At 37.0% G+C, this 15,755-nt stretch overlaps 2 protein-coding genes across 6 annotated transcripts in view; one reads left to right on the top strand and one right to left on the bottom strand.

The window, feature by feature from the left end:
* Positions 1 to 15,755, bottom strand: part of LOC145684416 (uncharacterized) — a 270,639-nt gene that overhangs the window by 155,760 nt on the left and 99,124 nt on the right. The gene's annotated exons all lie outside the window — the stretch shown is intronic.
* LOC145684419 (uncharacterized) overlaps positions 1 to 15,755 on the top strand; it is a 44,518-nt gene that overhangs the window by 14,487 nt on the left and 14,276 nt on the right. Inside the window, exons 3-4 of the mRNA XM_081756765.1 lie at positions 1,006 to 1,150; positions 5,817 to 5,926. Coding sequence (XP_081612891.1) covers positions 1,006 to 1,150; positions 5,817 to 5,926 — 255 coding nt within the window. The remainder of the gene's footprint in view (positions 1 to 1,005; positions 1,151 to 5,816; positions 5,927 to 15,755) is intronic.

The following is a 15,755-nucleotide window of genomic DNA, read 5'->3' as shown; positions in this document are numbered from 1 at the left end:
AAAAAGCGTTCTCAGCATATATGGACACCGACTGGATTGTCCAAGAACAGCAGCTAGACTGTGGTACAAGCCATGTGGTCTGAGTGGTGGAGAGCACCGACGACAAGACTGAGAGGATGTTTGATTCTGGGAAACGTACTGAATGGCGTAGTGCTTAACGCATCGGTACGGTATGGTGGAGATACCAGGTTCGAGTTTCGGTCAGTCAGTTACTTTTCAACTCTTTGTATGTAACTGAATTCTCACCTACAGAGGATTTGGTATCTAAAAATAAATTTAAATGGATTATTTCCTCCTTTCATCAAAAAGGAGCAGTTAAGTTTACCCTCGACAATGCCCTGGGTCGAAAAGTTTTGTTAAAGGCCTGCAGAGCGTCTTTATTAAGCACGCTCCTGTGTATGATGGCATCGGCTGTATCGTCCTTCTCTGCTGGGTGTAGCGACATGTCAGCATTCTGGGAAATGAGCGTGCTGATACAGAACATGCGAGGACACCACATAAGAAATTGTTGCAGTGGAGCTCTGTTTTCGTGCTGCGAACTCTGTTGCTGTTTTGTCCAACGGATCTGTTGTCGCTGTTGTCCAGATTGGAGTTAGGACAACGAAAGTAGGCTCGTTTCTGTGAAGCCTATTTTAGGATAATTGACATACCTCGCCACGTACTAGTCGCCAAAGGAATACAGTGGCTCAGTGGTAGAGCGTTTACTTCTGGTGCGTGAGATAGTTAGTTGGATCTCTGGCCAAGTAAGTTTATGGTGAACAACATCGTGTTCGTGGGTTTTCCCGGTGTTCTCCCGTTTTATCAGATATCGTTCTAGTCGCTTGCATCCGCAGATGGTAAATTGTGAAGCTTCCTTGTATTTCCTTGATAAATAAATAATAAAATAGTGAATCTAGGTCCTTGAGAAAGATTATTGTTTATTGAAATGTACGTGTAATAGATTATTTACAGTAATTCCAAGTATTATTCGGTATGATTTTTTTTTTTTTCGTTTTGTTTACACAGACATGAAGAAACATGTGTTTCTGGTACACCGAGGGATCAGTGAAAATGGCAAGGAGCAGAGTACTCCAGATTCAGAATTAGCGAAAAACAAACATATTAAAATTAAGTGTGAAATCTGCACAAGAGTATTTGTGAATAAAGCAGGGTAAGTAATTTATAATATATAAATGTTATTCATCCATAATATGCGTGAGTTATGTTTAACTTGAAATATTTTCGAAGGCTTCTTCTGCTTCAACTTTTAGTCAAATTACCAACAGATGTAGGCAAGTATAAGAAAAATTAAGAGTAACTCCTTGGAATTTTATGCATTTGTAAGGATTTCAAACTAGTTTCTACCTGAATATGCACAAACACACAATGATATATACATCAAATTAAAGGAAAGTTTATGTAGAATCCAAATCTCCTCACAGAAGTTACGTATCTTTACAACAGTTAATGATATTCAAAAAAAATGTGTGGGAAAGAAAACAAATCCGCCATGCTAAATGTTCATTTAATGAATGACTCGATGTTGCCTTTAGTAAGGTCCGCGCCCAGTAAGGTAATCTACGTTCCAAGCGTGAAGTATGTTTTCTGCTTCCTTCTGTAGATGCCCTGAGTTATGTAATTGTGTTGGTCTAGTAGTGTTACTTTTACTGCCAAATTTGAAAGTGATAGTTTTACCCATAAGTATTGATTTACCGTTTTAAATTATTGATATCGGACATCGAGATGGGTAAAACGTGTGACATTACACCACAGAAAGCAACTAGAATTAAAAGATTAAATGACTGTGGCAAAACTGATGCTTAAATAGCCCGGATTATGCAACTACATAAAACTGCAGTGGGTAGGCAACTGACCAAGATTCGGGAAGCAGGGTATATAAAAATGGAAGAATTGGCAAATTTGGTCGAAAAGTAAAATCCTTGCCTAGACAGAACTGTGCATTGCAACAGTTGTCTTGCAGTCAGATTTGAGTAATCAGCAAATCATGCTAAAATGTGAAAGGAAACATATTGTGTCGACGTTTGTCCGCGAACAGTGAGAAACAGGTTAAAATCAATGGGTTTGCGTTCACATAAAGCTGTCACGAAGCCGTATCTTACAGCGGAACAACGTAAAAGACGCGTGGAGTGGGCCAAAACTCAGAAGTATGGGGCAAGTGACCATTGGCGCAAAGTCCCGCTTAATGATAAAACGAAAATAACCATTTGTGGCAATAATTCACGCGTTGGCGTTTATCGCATGACCAGAGAAGCAGTTAATTCTTTGTGTACTGTAAAACTTTCTAGGTTCTCTATCAGTGTAATGATTTGGTTGTTTTTCTGTTAGTAGAATTGCTAAAATTCACATTTGTGATGGTGTTGTTAATGCACAAACTTATATTCTTGAAACGACAATGATACCTTTCGGTAGAGGTTTATTCAACTGTCGCCCCTTTGTTTTTCAAGAGGATTCTGCCCCCTGTCCTTGTGTGAGAGTTATCAAAGACTATATGCTCACCTTAAGTCATGTTTTCCAAATTCCCTTGCCTGGTAATTCGCCCGACTTAAACCCAATTGAAAATATATGGAGAGTTTTGAAGGATACGGTTCGTGCAAGACATCCTAGAACGAGTTCTGAGTTAATTCAAGCAATAAACGACATCTGATGACATCGTATTTAAATAGAGACACTACAAAGCTGAGTAAACTCTATGCCACAACAGTGCATAGACGTTATTACTAAGCGTGGACATCCAGCCAAGTGTTAGCTTGAGCCAGAATCAATTGGGTACGCTCACTTAACTTCACTTACTTTCATTTCACTTAAGAATTGATGTTATATTTCGTTGAATATCAAAAATTGTTGTAAAGATACGTAACTTCTGAGAGTAGATTTGGATTCCATATAAAATTTTCTTTACTTTGATTTATATACCTTCTTTCTTTGAAATCCTTATAAATGCGTAAAATTCCAAGGAGTTGCTATTAATTTTTCCATGACTATACATATATTTACGTCGTCTTCAGACTATAAACAAAATCTTAAGTCACAATTATAAAATTTGCTGACTAGCTATACTTGTTGTTGAAAATTTCACAAACTGTAAATATAAAATGTTAACTTACCAGGTGTCTTAAAAAGTATCGAACCTTATTTTTTCCCGCGTAAACCAATGAACCACAGAAGACTTTTTTCAGTGTAGATGTAGAGGAGACGCTCATGCACAGTCGTGGTTTTTTCCCGCCCGCAGAAAGCGTTAGTCGCTGGCAGTCGGCCAACGAGTGAAGTCGTAAAATAAGCAGTCGTTGGATTTTAGTTTTTTGTAAAATGGCAGAAAAACTTGAACAGTAATATTCCATCAATCAACTTGAACAGTGGTTTTGCCAAAAGCTTGACGATACCCAAGCCTAAACCATTCAATCTAATCGGTACATTCAATTTTGAACGAGAATTTGGACATGAGGAGAGTGTGTCCGAAATTTGATTTAGGCTTTCGTCGCCAAACACAACATTCCTGTGTGTCGTCAGGCTCCCTACTGACCCGATCTGGCTTCATGTGACATTTGGTTATTTCCCAAGCTGAAAATGCCACTAAAAGCGACCCGATTTGAGTGAAGGGAAGACATCGTGTGAAATGCGATGGCACGGTTGCTCAGTATTCCAAAACTCGCGTTCCAGAAGTGTTTCCAAAAATGGCGGGAGCACTGGGAGAAGCGTGTGCATTACCAAGGGACTACTTTGAAGGCGATTAATGTTTCGGCGTTTCAATCAATAAATGTATTTTTGCCAACAAAAGGTTAAATACTTTCTCAACACCTTATATATAGGGGGACCATTTTAAGCTAAGATACTCTTGTAACTGTTAAGCTAATAGACACACAGATACACCCAAAAAAAGTGAAATAAAGAGAGAGCTGAAATTAATTCGATACAAACTTTGACATGTAAGCATTAGTTGACATACTCCTCGTATCTGCTCCCGCCAAGTGAACTTTGTGGTGGACAAACACCGTGTGCGTGGGTTTTCTCGGGGTTCTCCCGTTTCATCCCACTTTCTTCATTCCACCATTTTTCATTCATTTCTCATAATCACCGTCTCCTTTAGCCTAACCGGCATAACTGTGGGACGTAAAAATCAAAGCTTTCATTTCTTTTTTTTTTCTCGTATCTGCAATATCATCACATTAATAGTGTTGCCAACCTAACATTTCTTTTTTCAAATGACACTATATCAAATTATTACACATTTCAAGTCTGCATTAAAAGAACTTATAATATTTCAAAATATATTTCTTTATTACGAAGCGTGACCGGATTATAAGTTCCTTTTTAAAAAATATATATATTAAACTAGGTTTGTACAAGCCAAATCTATTTGTACATGTAAGAGCAGACCTCAAACTATTTTTCGACACAGTTTCCACCAATGTTCAATCACTTGTCATAGCGGGTGACCAACTCGTCCAAACCTTCCTCAAAGAAAATCCCGCTAGTAAAGACAACCATAACTCCACAGCATATTTTGCGTCGTCGTCGCTTTCAAAGCGTTTTAGGTGCAGGAACAAGTGGTAAAGATGTGTTGCTCCATGACAATGCTCGTCCCTGTACTGCTTGTGCCATCCAAACGCTAATCCGTCAGTTTGATTGGGAGCGGTTTAACCACCTGCCGTACAGCCTTGACTTGGTGCCGTCTATCCCTTGTTCCTGCACCTGAAGCGGGAGCTCGGCGGTGAGCACTTTGAAAGTGACGATGACACAAAAAAACGCTATCGAGTTATGGTTGTCTTCGCTGGCGGGATGTTTCTTTGAGGAAGCTTTGAGCAAGGTGATCACCTGCTATGACAAATGTTTAAACGTTGGTGGAATCTGTGTTGAAAAATACTTTCTGTGCTGTTAGATGTACAAATAAATTTGGCTTCAACAAACCTGTTTTTTTCAAAACGATATTCTTAACTCTCGGGACACGCATCGTGCTTTAGTTTGGTGTCATTATCAAGTGAAGTTGCTATATCTAACATAAGATACGTCACTGTATATTATTAGATTTCAAGTTACACTCTAATTTCTATATATTTGTTCCTTTTTTCGTTCGTTCAGTATTTTTTTAAACTTCAATGGAAGGTTTGTTGTGACATCCATTTCATATACTCACTATTTAAATTTTACATTTTAAGTTGCATTGTTTCGTTTATTGTGTTTCTATGGATATACAATAACGGCTAGAATTTAGTTTGCTGTTTGAGCGGAATATACATGAGAACATCTATGTCCATATATAATACTTATTACAGCTTTAAAGAACGTCGCCGCTTGAGTGATGAGCCGGCATTTAATCTACAATGAAAATGAGACATGAGAGACGGCACTTGATAATGTTGTTTATGGTAACCTGCCCACTCTATACGCACTCTGGTTCACTGGTATCGTTTTTGCATTGTGATGATAATAATATGAATAAGAAAGCGATTTACAGCATGCACGAGGGCTGCTGTACTACTTCCCTCATTATTTGTCGTGCAGGTTGCAGGGATACCAACTAGGTATTGTATATTCACACAGGTATAAGTGTGCTTGGAATACAGCAGCTTGATGTGTGAGAAAGTCAAGATCATAATGAAAAACTGACAACTCAAGCGGCAACTTTCTTTTAGATGAGAGTGCTAATCTTGGGTCATTTCATGATAGATACTTGAATATAGTGGATGTTTTTAGTGTTTCTCGAAATATTATTTAATATGGAATTAAAGTATATATTTTAAGAAAATATGTACTTTGATGTTATATTAAACAACATTGAAAATGGTGCCAATTTTTCCTATCTTGTTTATTAATTTCAGTTTGGAACATCACATGAATAACTTTGATCACACTCCATTGAAATGTGACCTTTGTCTGAAAGTATTTCCTTCGCGTGCAGCCCTACAATCTCACCAAAGAAAACACTCAGGTAAGCAGTTACAGTTGGTTCTGTGTCGAAACCGACTAAAACCTAACATCTTACCAAAAGCAACCACAAGTTCTACCTTAACAAAAATAATCTCAACCAGTTCTCAACTTTTCTTCACCCATTCATCTTGAGGGAAGAGAAGTTCTTATTTCATTTCTTAACGTTGTTCTTTTCATGCGTGATCGAGTAAGCTAAATTTGATACAGTTTTTTTCTTCTTTGCTTATACTGCAATACTACTGGTCCGTGAAACCGAATATAGTTATCAGTATCTCTCATACGGACATCTATCCCAGTATCGAGAATTTTCTGACATCTTCCTCTAAGGACCCCTGTCTTACCTAAAAGCTATTCCTCGGAAATTTATAGATACTCTTTTAGTAAAAAAAAAAAAATGCTGATACTTATTTCCCTAAGACTCTTCCGAGCATACAATACCATCACACCATCTAAAATGCAAGACAATCTCCGCGCTGCGTTCTGATGCCATCATCATCATCCGCCTCGTTAATAAGAGTTTCACTACATATATCATAAATTATTTATTTAAATTATCGTGTACGAAGCCTACTGCTATTTTCCGATTACATCTGTTACAGATCTCTAGAGGAAAACTCCATCCAATATATCCTGTTTGAATCCCAATTTTACTTAGTTGAGTTTAACGTCCGTTTCAGCAGCGAGGCTATGCGATATGGGACCTACTGTTTTAGCGTAGAATTCGAACCACATAAGCTTCGGCCGGGAATCGAACCCGCGTCTCCCACGCCAAAGGGTTGTACGTTAACCGGTTAACCACGAAGGAGTTCCAATTTTACCTTTTCAGCCATGGTCAACTGAAGGGTCTAGCCAGTTCCAGCATCTTACACCTCAGTTCGAGAACACACAACTCCTAAAATTCACAAATCCGTTAAATTAGAAGGACTCCTATTCAGTGTAAGTAGCGTATGATTTCCTCGAATACTACGTTTGATCCCCATATTCAAACCTCGTATATTTCGAGGACAGCAACCACTTTCTATGAACTGTTTGCTCTGTGCCTGCATCTCTACTAGCTAATACCTCCTAGCTTTCGTAGATGTTACTTCATTATTTTATAGTAATATCCAACTGTGTGGTTCCGTGAGGCGTAATCACTAACGCTCTTGCCTTTGGTACGAGCGATCCTGGGTTCGATTCTGGATGGGGACGCTTTGCCGAAAAGGTGTAAAAGCTTTCTCTTCAGGCCAGTCCTTGTGAGTGAAGGTTTCATGGCTTTTCCTCATTCACACTAGTAAATCTCGGGATAGTACTTAGTGGTTTCACCCCGCTTCTTCTTTCGTTCCCAATTCCCCGGATAATGTGATCTCCGAAAGATGTCATTCGTCAAGTGTGTCGGTTAACATGGCCATAGCTGCCCAAACTCCAGAAATTTAATTCCTAACATTAATCCTAAACCAAAATGCCACCTACCGATAGCACCGAAACCGAAAGCGTTGTCCTGTTGGAGGCGAGATAGGAACGGTCCATACTATGAGGGATAGATAATCTTGCATGATTGTCTCTGCACTCGCCAACTGCATAAGAGTCAAACTCCAGTTATAATTCTTGCGCCCTTTGTTGTAAAATGGCGCAGAACACAAGAGATTAACTGAACAGTAACCTACGCATAGCCTAAGCGACTTTCTCTAAACATCAAAATCCAGCATACATTTCCTTATTCAGTTCATATTTGAAAATGATCACTATCTTCAAATCATGGACATTAACACGACCCTTTCATACGCTAATCTACTCAGGTTACCTAGAACAAATTCGCCGTCTGATCGTTACTCCAAACTTTCTCCTTCGATTCATAGACATTTTGCTAATATGCACTCTCAGCTAACTAACACTACATTTTTCCTATCTTATTCTAACAAGTGAGTGATCAGATTAATTTGCTTGTTCTTCATCCACTTTTTTTTATCATGTGGGCATCTGACTCGAAGCTTGTGGACTTCTGGAAGCTGACGTAGACGTCAAATCTACTAATAGTATGAAATACCTCCACTTTGAGAGCTCCCATCCTCTAATCAAAGATTTTGCACCCTTTGCTTGGGCCATTCGGGTAATCCGTATCTTTTTCACTACGTTGTAATTTAATTGCTATCTCAAGATTATATCATCAGCACTATCCAATCTTTTCCGCAAATATTTCAGTCATGGGGAAATCTCTACCGGATATTAAAATCCATCACTGCTGAATATCCTCTATTCCGAATTTCCTTTTTGAATATCATTCCAGCAGAAATTAATTGAATATTTTTTAACTCACAGTGATCACCTCTCCTAAAACCAAATTCTGTCCCGATTGTACTTAAAATTGTTTATCAAAGGCTCCTTACCCTCATTACGAGAATTGGTCGCTTCCAGCAAAGAAATACCAGAAACCCAAATGTAAGACTTGTCCTATATTCAATACCAGATTGACGTTTCAACATCCCATCATGAAGATAACATACAGTTTCTACCATTCCGGTAGTTGGTATTCTTATGTAACCTTCTAAACTATAGTAATGCGAACAATACTTTTGATTTGCATCGGAATCACCAATACTCCTGCTGCACTCAGATCCATTATCTACACAGAAAAAAAAAAGTTGTTACCACAAAATGACTATTAATATAGCGTGTTACTTGTGTGTTATTTTAACACCAAGGGCCTTCCTAGCACAGGCACGTAGCCAAGAGGGGAGGGGGTCCGGACCCTCCCCCTCCTTCGAGACCAGAAATGAAAAAAATTAAGGAAGGATGAAACAAAATGAAATGAGAAAAAGAAGGATCAGCGTTAAAAATAAACCACAGGAAGCTTTTGGTTACTCTTTCTTATGAAGAAATTTGTATTACTTGCAATACATGGTTGCAAGGTAAGCGATATATCCTGGAAGAGTCAGGGAATTTGAAAGTTCTGGAAAACTTGCGGAATTCTCAGAATTTCTGCTACTAGTCAGCGAGATTTCAAGCTTCCGAAAGCATAGTGCCGTGATGTAACAGCGTGGACATTTTTTATCATAATTTTTCGTCATCGCATCCTTGCAATATCAAACATGTTATTTCAAAAACAATTTTCTACTGCTCCTTTAACCTGTCATTTGAAATAGACAGTAGTTGACGGAATAATAAAAACAAAAATATATGTGGAAAGAAAGTTCTGTTAACATTTGATTCAACAGAAAGAGGAACGCAGATATTGCAAAATATTTTACAATACATTATTGAGTATGTACTTTCTATAATAGTGAATATGAACATTTTATAATAGTTATACTAAAATATGAAAGAAAAATTGTTATATTTGAATAAACAGAGAAAGGATGTAAATATTGTATAATCTTATTCAATACATTTTTTTAAAATTTTACTCGAGATTTCTTCATAGTTTATTAAAATACTTACCAACATATCCTCACAAACCAATATATGTTGATCGTAAAGTAGTTTAGATTGATCGAGCTCCTGGGCCTTTAGAATTTCATGTCAACCCCCCCCCCCCCGTTACGAAATCGTGGCTAAACGAACCAATATATATTCCAGTAAAATTGTTTAGAATGATCGAGCTCCTGGTGTGACGACGAAGGGCGCCGATTCTCGGACCCCCCCTTCACGCAATCCTGGCTACGTGCCTGCCTAGCATATCATAAATAATTAGCAACTGGCAGTAAGAATTTGCATTTTTTTATTGTTTTGTACTAGCATAACTTTACGAAGTATATTTATAGCAAGTAACGAATAGCGTACTATGTTTTCTGTAAGCAGATACAAAAATAATTGTTTAAGCCTTTGATCTGTCTGACAACATTTATATGAGTAGCAGTGCTGCCATCTGTTTTTATGTGGTAGGAACTTAGTGCAATTACACGGGGTTACTTTTTAGTGCAATAACACCGTGTAAGGAACAACGTATTTTTGCACTATGTACATAGCACATAAGATCAACAGATGGCAGTACTGGTATGAATTTACGATTCAGCAACATATAAATAAAAAAAACTGAAAAGTAATGCCTATTCTCCTTCCAGTTACTAGTTACTTATGATATGTTCTGAAGGTGCTCTTCTTGGTATTGGAATAACACAAAAGAAATAGTGGAAGCGATTTTGTATTCTTTTAATACCTCATTTTTTGCAATGTATGTCTTCCAGAACACAACCCGTTCCAGTAATAAATTTGGTCGCACCACGAAATCCTCAAAAAACTTTCTTCATGGATTTTCTACGAACCTGAGAGATAAGAAGACTTATTTCAATTGTATCTTTCAACTAGCAACCTGGCTGTAATAATCTACCTCACTTCACTTACCTGCATCGTTTTTTGCAAGTTTGATTTTTTTTATCGTTAACCTTTGAGCTTAGTATTTATATTGTGTTCTCTTTTGTTATTCTTTTAATTATTCTTGATAATTTAAATTTTATTATTTTTCCAGTAATTATCTGTTGTAGGTTTGTCACTGTTACAGATGTGTGTGAAAGTTATGAAAAGTTAACCGGGTGTTCTAAAAATGGCGCCCACCAACAACAAAGCGCTATTGTACAAGTCAAAATGAAACGGAAACGCTATGTGACGATATACCCCCCAGGGCGTCCTTCAGCCGCTACGGCAAATAAAAAATGTGATTATGTGGCAACGTCGTAGATTCAATTCGAGCCATTAGCATTGATCTACGAATTCATCATACAGTTATATCTATTGTTACGATACTAGATGGTTCTAGTGTCAATGTCTATCGACTTTAATTGCATCTGGAAATAATCGATGTAACTATTTAATGCGGTGATCTATTTTATGGTTTTTTAGCTGCGACGTTGTCACATAATGCAATTAGCGTCTCCGGATGAGGGCCCAAAAATTATAAAATTATATAGGCCGTGGGCCCCATTTTTAGAACATTGGAATCCATTTCATGACTAGCATTGTGACGGTTGTTGTATAGGTTATTATATTTTATTTTGTTTTTAACAAATCGGGTTCTGCTATTTGAACTGTCTCGTGTATCTTGTTGCTTTCGAGTAATATTCGTTGTCTTTTTTCTTTCTTTTTCTTTATGTGCGTAGTAATGAACTTTTCACTTGCTTTGTGTTAAAGGCCTCGTTTGCCAACGCTGTTATGAATATGCTGAGCTGAAACTTCCTTTTGTGTGTATTAGCAGAAATTCTGTTTCAAAAACCACGAAGGTCTTTAGTGGCGTACGTATTTGTGGGCAACTTCATAGCCAATTACAATCCCAATGTAGCAAAATGACTAGTAAAAATCTGAATAATTTTATGGAGCGTATCGGACAGTTTGTGAAAATTCCGTATTATACAGGTTATGAAGCTCATAAAGTAGACTTATTTTTTGAACAGTTAGAAAACGCAGGAAGATGTAGGTGGAATAATGACAAGGTAAAACAGGTAGTGCCTACTTGTTTGACAGATTTAGCTTTCGATTAGTTCTTAAATTATAAGAAGGAAAGTACATACGATGGGAAATCTTACGACGATGTAAAGAAAGACATGATTTCCACTTTTAGAGGTATATCTTCCCCTTTAACAATAGAAGACACGTTACGTAGGGCGAAGCAATCTATTAGTGAATCTATGCCATTAGGAAAGCTAGATTAGTAGCGTTATATTTGTCCATTGCTACGGTTCAGCAGACAATTATATATATTATAGATGGTCTTAGGTCCAAGTACATCAGTGTAGTTGCCGACAAGCATTTTGGCTCAGTGGACGAATTGATAAAGCAGCTGAACAGTGTAGATCGAAAAGAAGCAATGTTAAGTGAACGTATTAGGGAAGATCAGCAGGAAATTACGCTTATGCCCAGAATCCCTTCATTCCGCAAGGAATACCTTACAGTTTTCCTAAAAGATCTTGGATGTCTGCTCAGACATCAATGTTCCCTCATGCACTGGGAAATTCTCATTCATTTCCACAGATACAGTATGATTCTTCATTTCTTTCTTCGTATCATTTATCACTTACTTATCAGCCACCAGTACTAGCGCCAAATGCTTTTATAATAATGAAATACAGAAACTTTCTAAAGAGTTAGGGGAGGTTAAACAAGCTTTAGCTAAAACCGTAATGAGACGAGTAACGGTGAAATTAGCACCTCTAATTCTCAAACGGATATTGAGAAAGTGTGTGAAAATATGCAGAATCTTGTGGTAGCTCTTGAATCGTCCATGAAGGATAAGAAAAAATATAACAATAATTACAAGACGAAAAAGATACAAACTCAGAATTATTTTAACCTGGAGAACGAAGCACAAGGTAGTTCAGCCAGTAACCAGAACACAGGTCAAAATACTTGAGATTCATACAAAGCTATAATGTGTAGGGTTTGCAAAGGAATAAACCTCATTGCTAGATTTTGTTGAGCTCCTAAGTAAAATTTAAACTAGAATCATCTACGGATCAAAGGGGGGGATCTGATAGATACTCAAAACCATCAAATCCCCATAAGAGTAGAATCAAGGTTATGAACTATTACAGCTAAAGTTGACGGAATACAACAGGACTTAGTAATTGATACTGCAGCCATGATTTCGGTTTGAGCTGAGCATTTGGTTCCAGAAAACGTGTAAAAGTTACTAGTAATCTCAGAGGAATGTCTTGTGCTAAAATTATTTCAAAGGAAGTGATATTTTTGAAATTTTTCTTGGGAAATAAATCTTATGGTCATTGATTTAGAATTATACCTTTGAAGTCTAAACCTTTATTGGGTATTGATTTTCTGAGTCACCAAAATGCCTCCATTTCCTTTTCCGACTTGACATTAACTTTTTATAGATATGGTAAACCTCTCAAATCAAATTTTACAAATTCTCAGAAAATACAGTATGTTTTGCCAGATAGTATTTTTGTCAAAAGTCAATAAACAAGGACAGTCTCACTTAGTATTAAAGGTCAAAACAAAACTTTTGCCTCACACACGTACTTTTGTTGCTATAGACTTAATAAACGTTTTGAATGTAGAAGAATATTCGTGTTTTGAACCAAACGTAGATTTGATGTTAAAGCGCAATATTTTTATTCCCAATGCATTGTTGCCAAAGCAGAAAAGACTGATTCCCATTATAAATCCAAATCCTCACAATATAGTTTAAAGAAGAATACAGTTACTGGTTATGCCTCGCCTTGTGACGTTCGTAAAATATTTGAAGAAGATGGAGAAGGCGAAGAGGAATTGGACTGAGAAAGTAAGTTAGGCGAAACAGGAAAAGAAGACCTTAGAATGCGTATAGAGTATCACCAGGAGCGCTATAATCCTTCTTTGTTAAATGTGAATCCGGCTTTGTCTCAGTCTCAAAAGGACACAATTTTAAACTTAATTTTCAAATATAGCGATACATTTTCTTGGGATCAAATTTTACAGGTGTTACTAGTCTTATTAAGTGTGATATTCCTACTGATGTCACTGTTGTTAATGTAAAGCAATATCCCGTTCCATTGCATTTGGTAGATCAAATGAGAGATGAATTGAAAAAAAAAAATTAGAATCTCGGGGTGTGATACGTAAGTCTGGGACTTCCGGATTTAATAATCCTGCTGTTCTTGTAAAGAAAGCTCAAGGTGGTTTCGATTTATATCTGATTTTCATTTTTGAATCGGATTGTGCGGGAAAAAAAATTAAAATTTTGCAATACCATCCACGGAGCAAATATTTAATAATTTAGCAGCTTGCAAATGGTTCAGTGTTCTTGATATAAATTCTGGATTTTTTAACATTGAATTGCCGGAGAATTCTAAACCTAATAGAGCTTTTAGTATTCCTAATATTGGTAGTTGGGAGTACAATTGTATGCCGCAGAGATTGTGTATTTCTTCTTCAGTGATGTGTCGCTAGTAGCTATGATAACTGCAGGTATTTCAGCCTGTGAATTCTCCACATTTGTGGACGATTTCATATTTTATTCTAAGGACTTTTCCTCTATGCTTAATACAATGGAAGAAGTTTATAAGAGACTTCGTAGAGCTAACGTGAGATTAGGAGTTAAGCAAACTCAGTTATTTTATAATGAAGCATTGATTTTTGACAGCTTGTATCGAAGCGTGGAATACAAATTGCGCCGCATTTACTTAATGCTGTGATAGATCTTCCTCGTCCTACAACAATTGAAGAAGTAAAGTCATTTTTAGGGCTTACTGGATACTTACGAAAGCACATAAGGAATTATAGTTGCGTAACATTACCTCTTCAGGGACTGTTGATAAACCGAGGAAAATTTCATTGGGACGAGCAATGTGAAAAAAGTTATCGAATGATGAGAAAGTGCATTGCATCTGCGCCTGTATTAGCGCCCTTTCACACCACGCGTAAGACCTTTTTATATGTATTGCAGCTTATGACGGGCTTGGTGCTTGTATATTACAAGAAGATGAGAATGATAAAATACATCCAGTTGTATTTTGCAGTAGACGTCTTAGAACACAGGAGAAAAACTATAATGTTATGGCTCTCGAAATTGCTGCTGCGTATTTTTAGATTCTTTCTGTTGGGATGTAAGAACTTTACTGTTATCATCGATAATCCTAGTTTATGTTACTTACAAACATCCAAGAATCTTACAGGAAAGCTAGCTCGTTTGAGTAATTTCTTTCAAGACGATCATTTTGTCATTTTGCACCGTAAGGGCGTATCCAATAAAGTAGCGGACGCATTGTGAAGAAATCCTGCAAATGAACCAACAGAGGAGGATAATGCAGTTGATATAGAAAATAGGCTTTATTTTCTTAAAGACGAAAATTTCGACATTTCTGTCTGTTACCTATCTCAAATTATACGAGTGCTAGAAACGGATAAATCATGTAGTGATGTGGAACTGAAAATTTAACGGGCAGCCTATCATTTCTCTTTAAAAAATCGTATACTTATGCGCAGATAAAAAATTAGTAAAGAAACTGTATATTTGATTTGAGTTCCCTTGTATTTACGTAAAAATGTTTTTGAACAGTACCATGTTTCTCCACATAGCGGGACCCATATGAATGCACTCAAAGTTTATGAGAATATAAGGCGTCGATATTATTTTCATGACTTAAAGTGATATGTATACTTTAAAGTGCGATCGTGTATAACTTGTCAACTTGTGCGTCCGGTATATGGGAAAAAGCCCCACACATTATAAATGTGTGTGAACAGTCGTGTACCATTTACTTTGATCACTTTTGACATTTACTAGACTAGATTATACTAGACAAAAATAAACATCGTTATTTTTAATATTATTATTTTTTATTTATTTATTTATTTTTTGATAATTGATACAACTAGATTTTTGATGACCACAACATTGGAGAAAGTAGATGCAGAATCAGAGGCGGATGCTTTAATGAATCATGTTTTTCTAAGGTACGGTACACCTAAATTTCTCAGGTTGGACAGAGCTTCAAGTTTGAAGTCTGCATTGCTTAAGGAGCTGACTCAGCGACTGAGGTTTACTGTGAAATTTGCAGATATTGCAGATTTGCAGATTTGGAGCCCACTTTAGAATTGGTGTTTATGAGAACGCTATACAAACAACTTCTATGCTTTTCAAAGCGTATGTGTATGATAAGCAAGAAAAGTAGTCTGATTATGTCCAATCCATCACATTTCCTTATATTACTCTCTTCCATTTTGGAATGAAGTTTTCCCCTGCTTATCTTTTAATTGGCTTCAATCCATCACTGGTAGTGGATAATACCATGTCTGTACCTGTTCAGTTTCAATCTAATGAAGATCGACTGCAGAAGACTGAAGAGGCGCGCCGTGAAGCATATATGAATCTTTGCAAGAAATTTGAATGTCAGAAGAAAGTATCCGACGCGAAAACATCGCAC

This window comes from Thermobia domestica, chromosome 4 (genome assembly GCF_964235325.1).
Source record: "Thermobia domestica chromosome 4, izTheDome1.hap1.1, whole genome shotgun sequence".
NCBI classification, from domain to species: domain Eukaryota; kingdom Metazoa; phylum Arthropoda; class Insecta; order Zygentoma; family Lepismatidae; genus Thermobia; species Thermobia domestica.
Note: the sequence above shows the minus strand (reverse complement) of the source record. Positions and strands in the feature narration are given on the sequence as shown.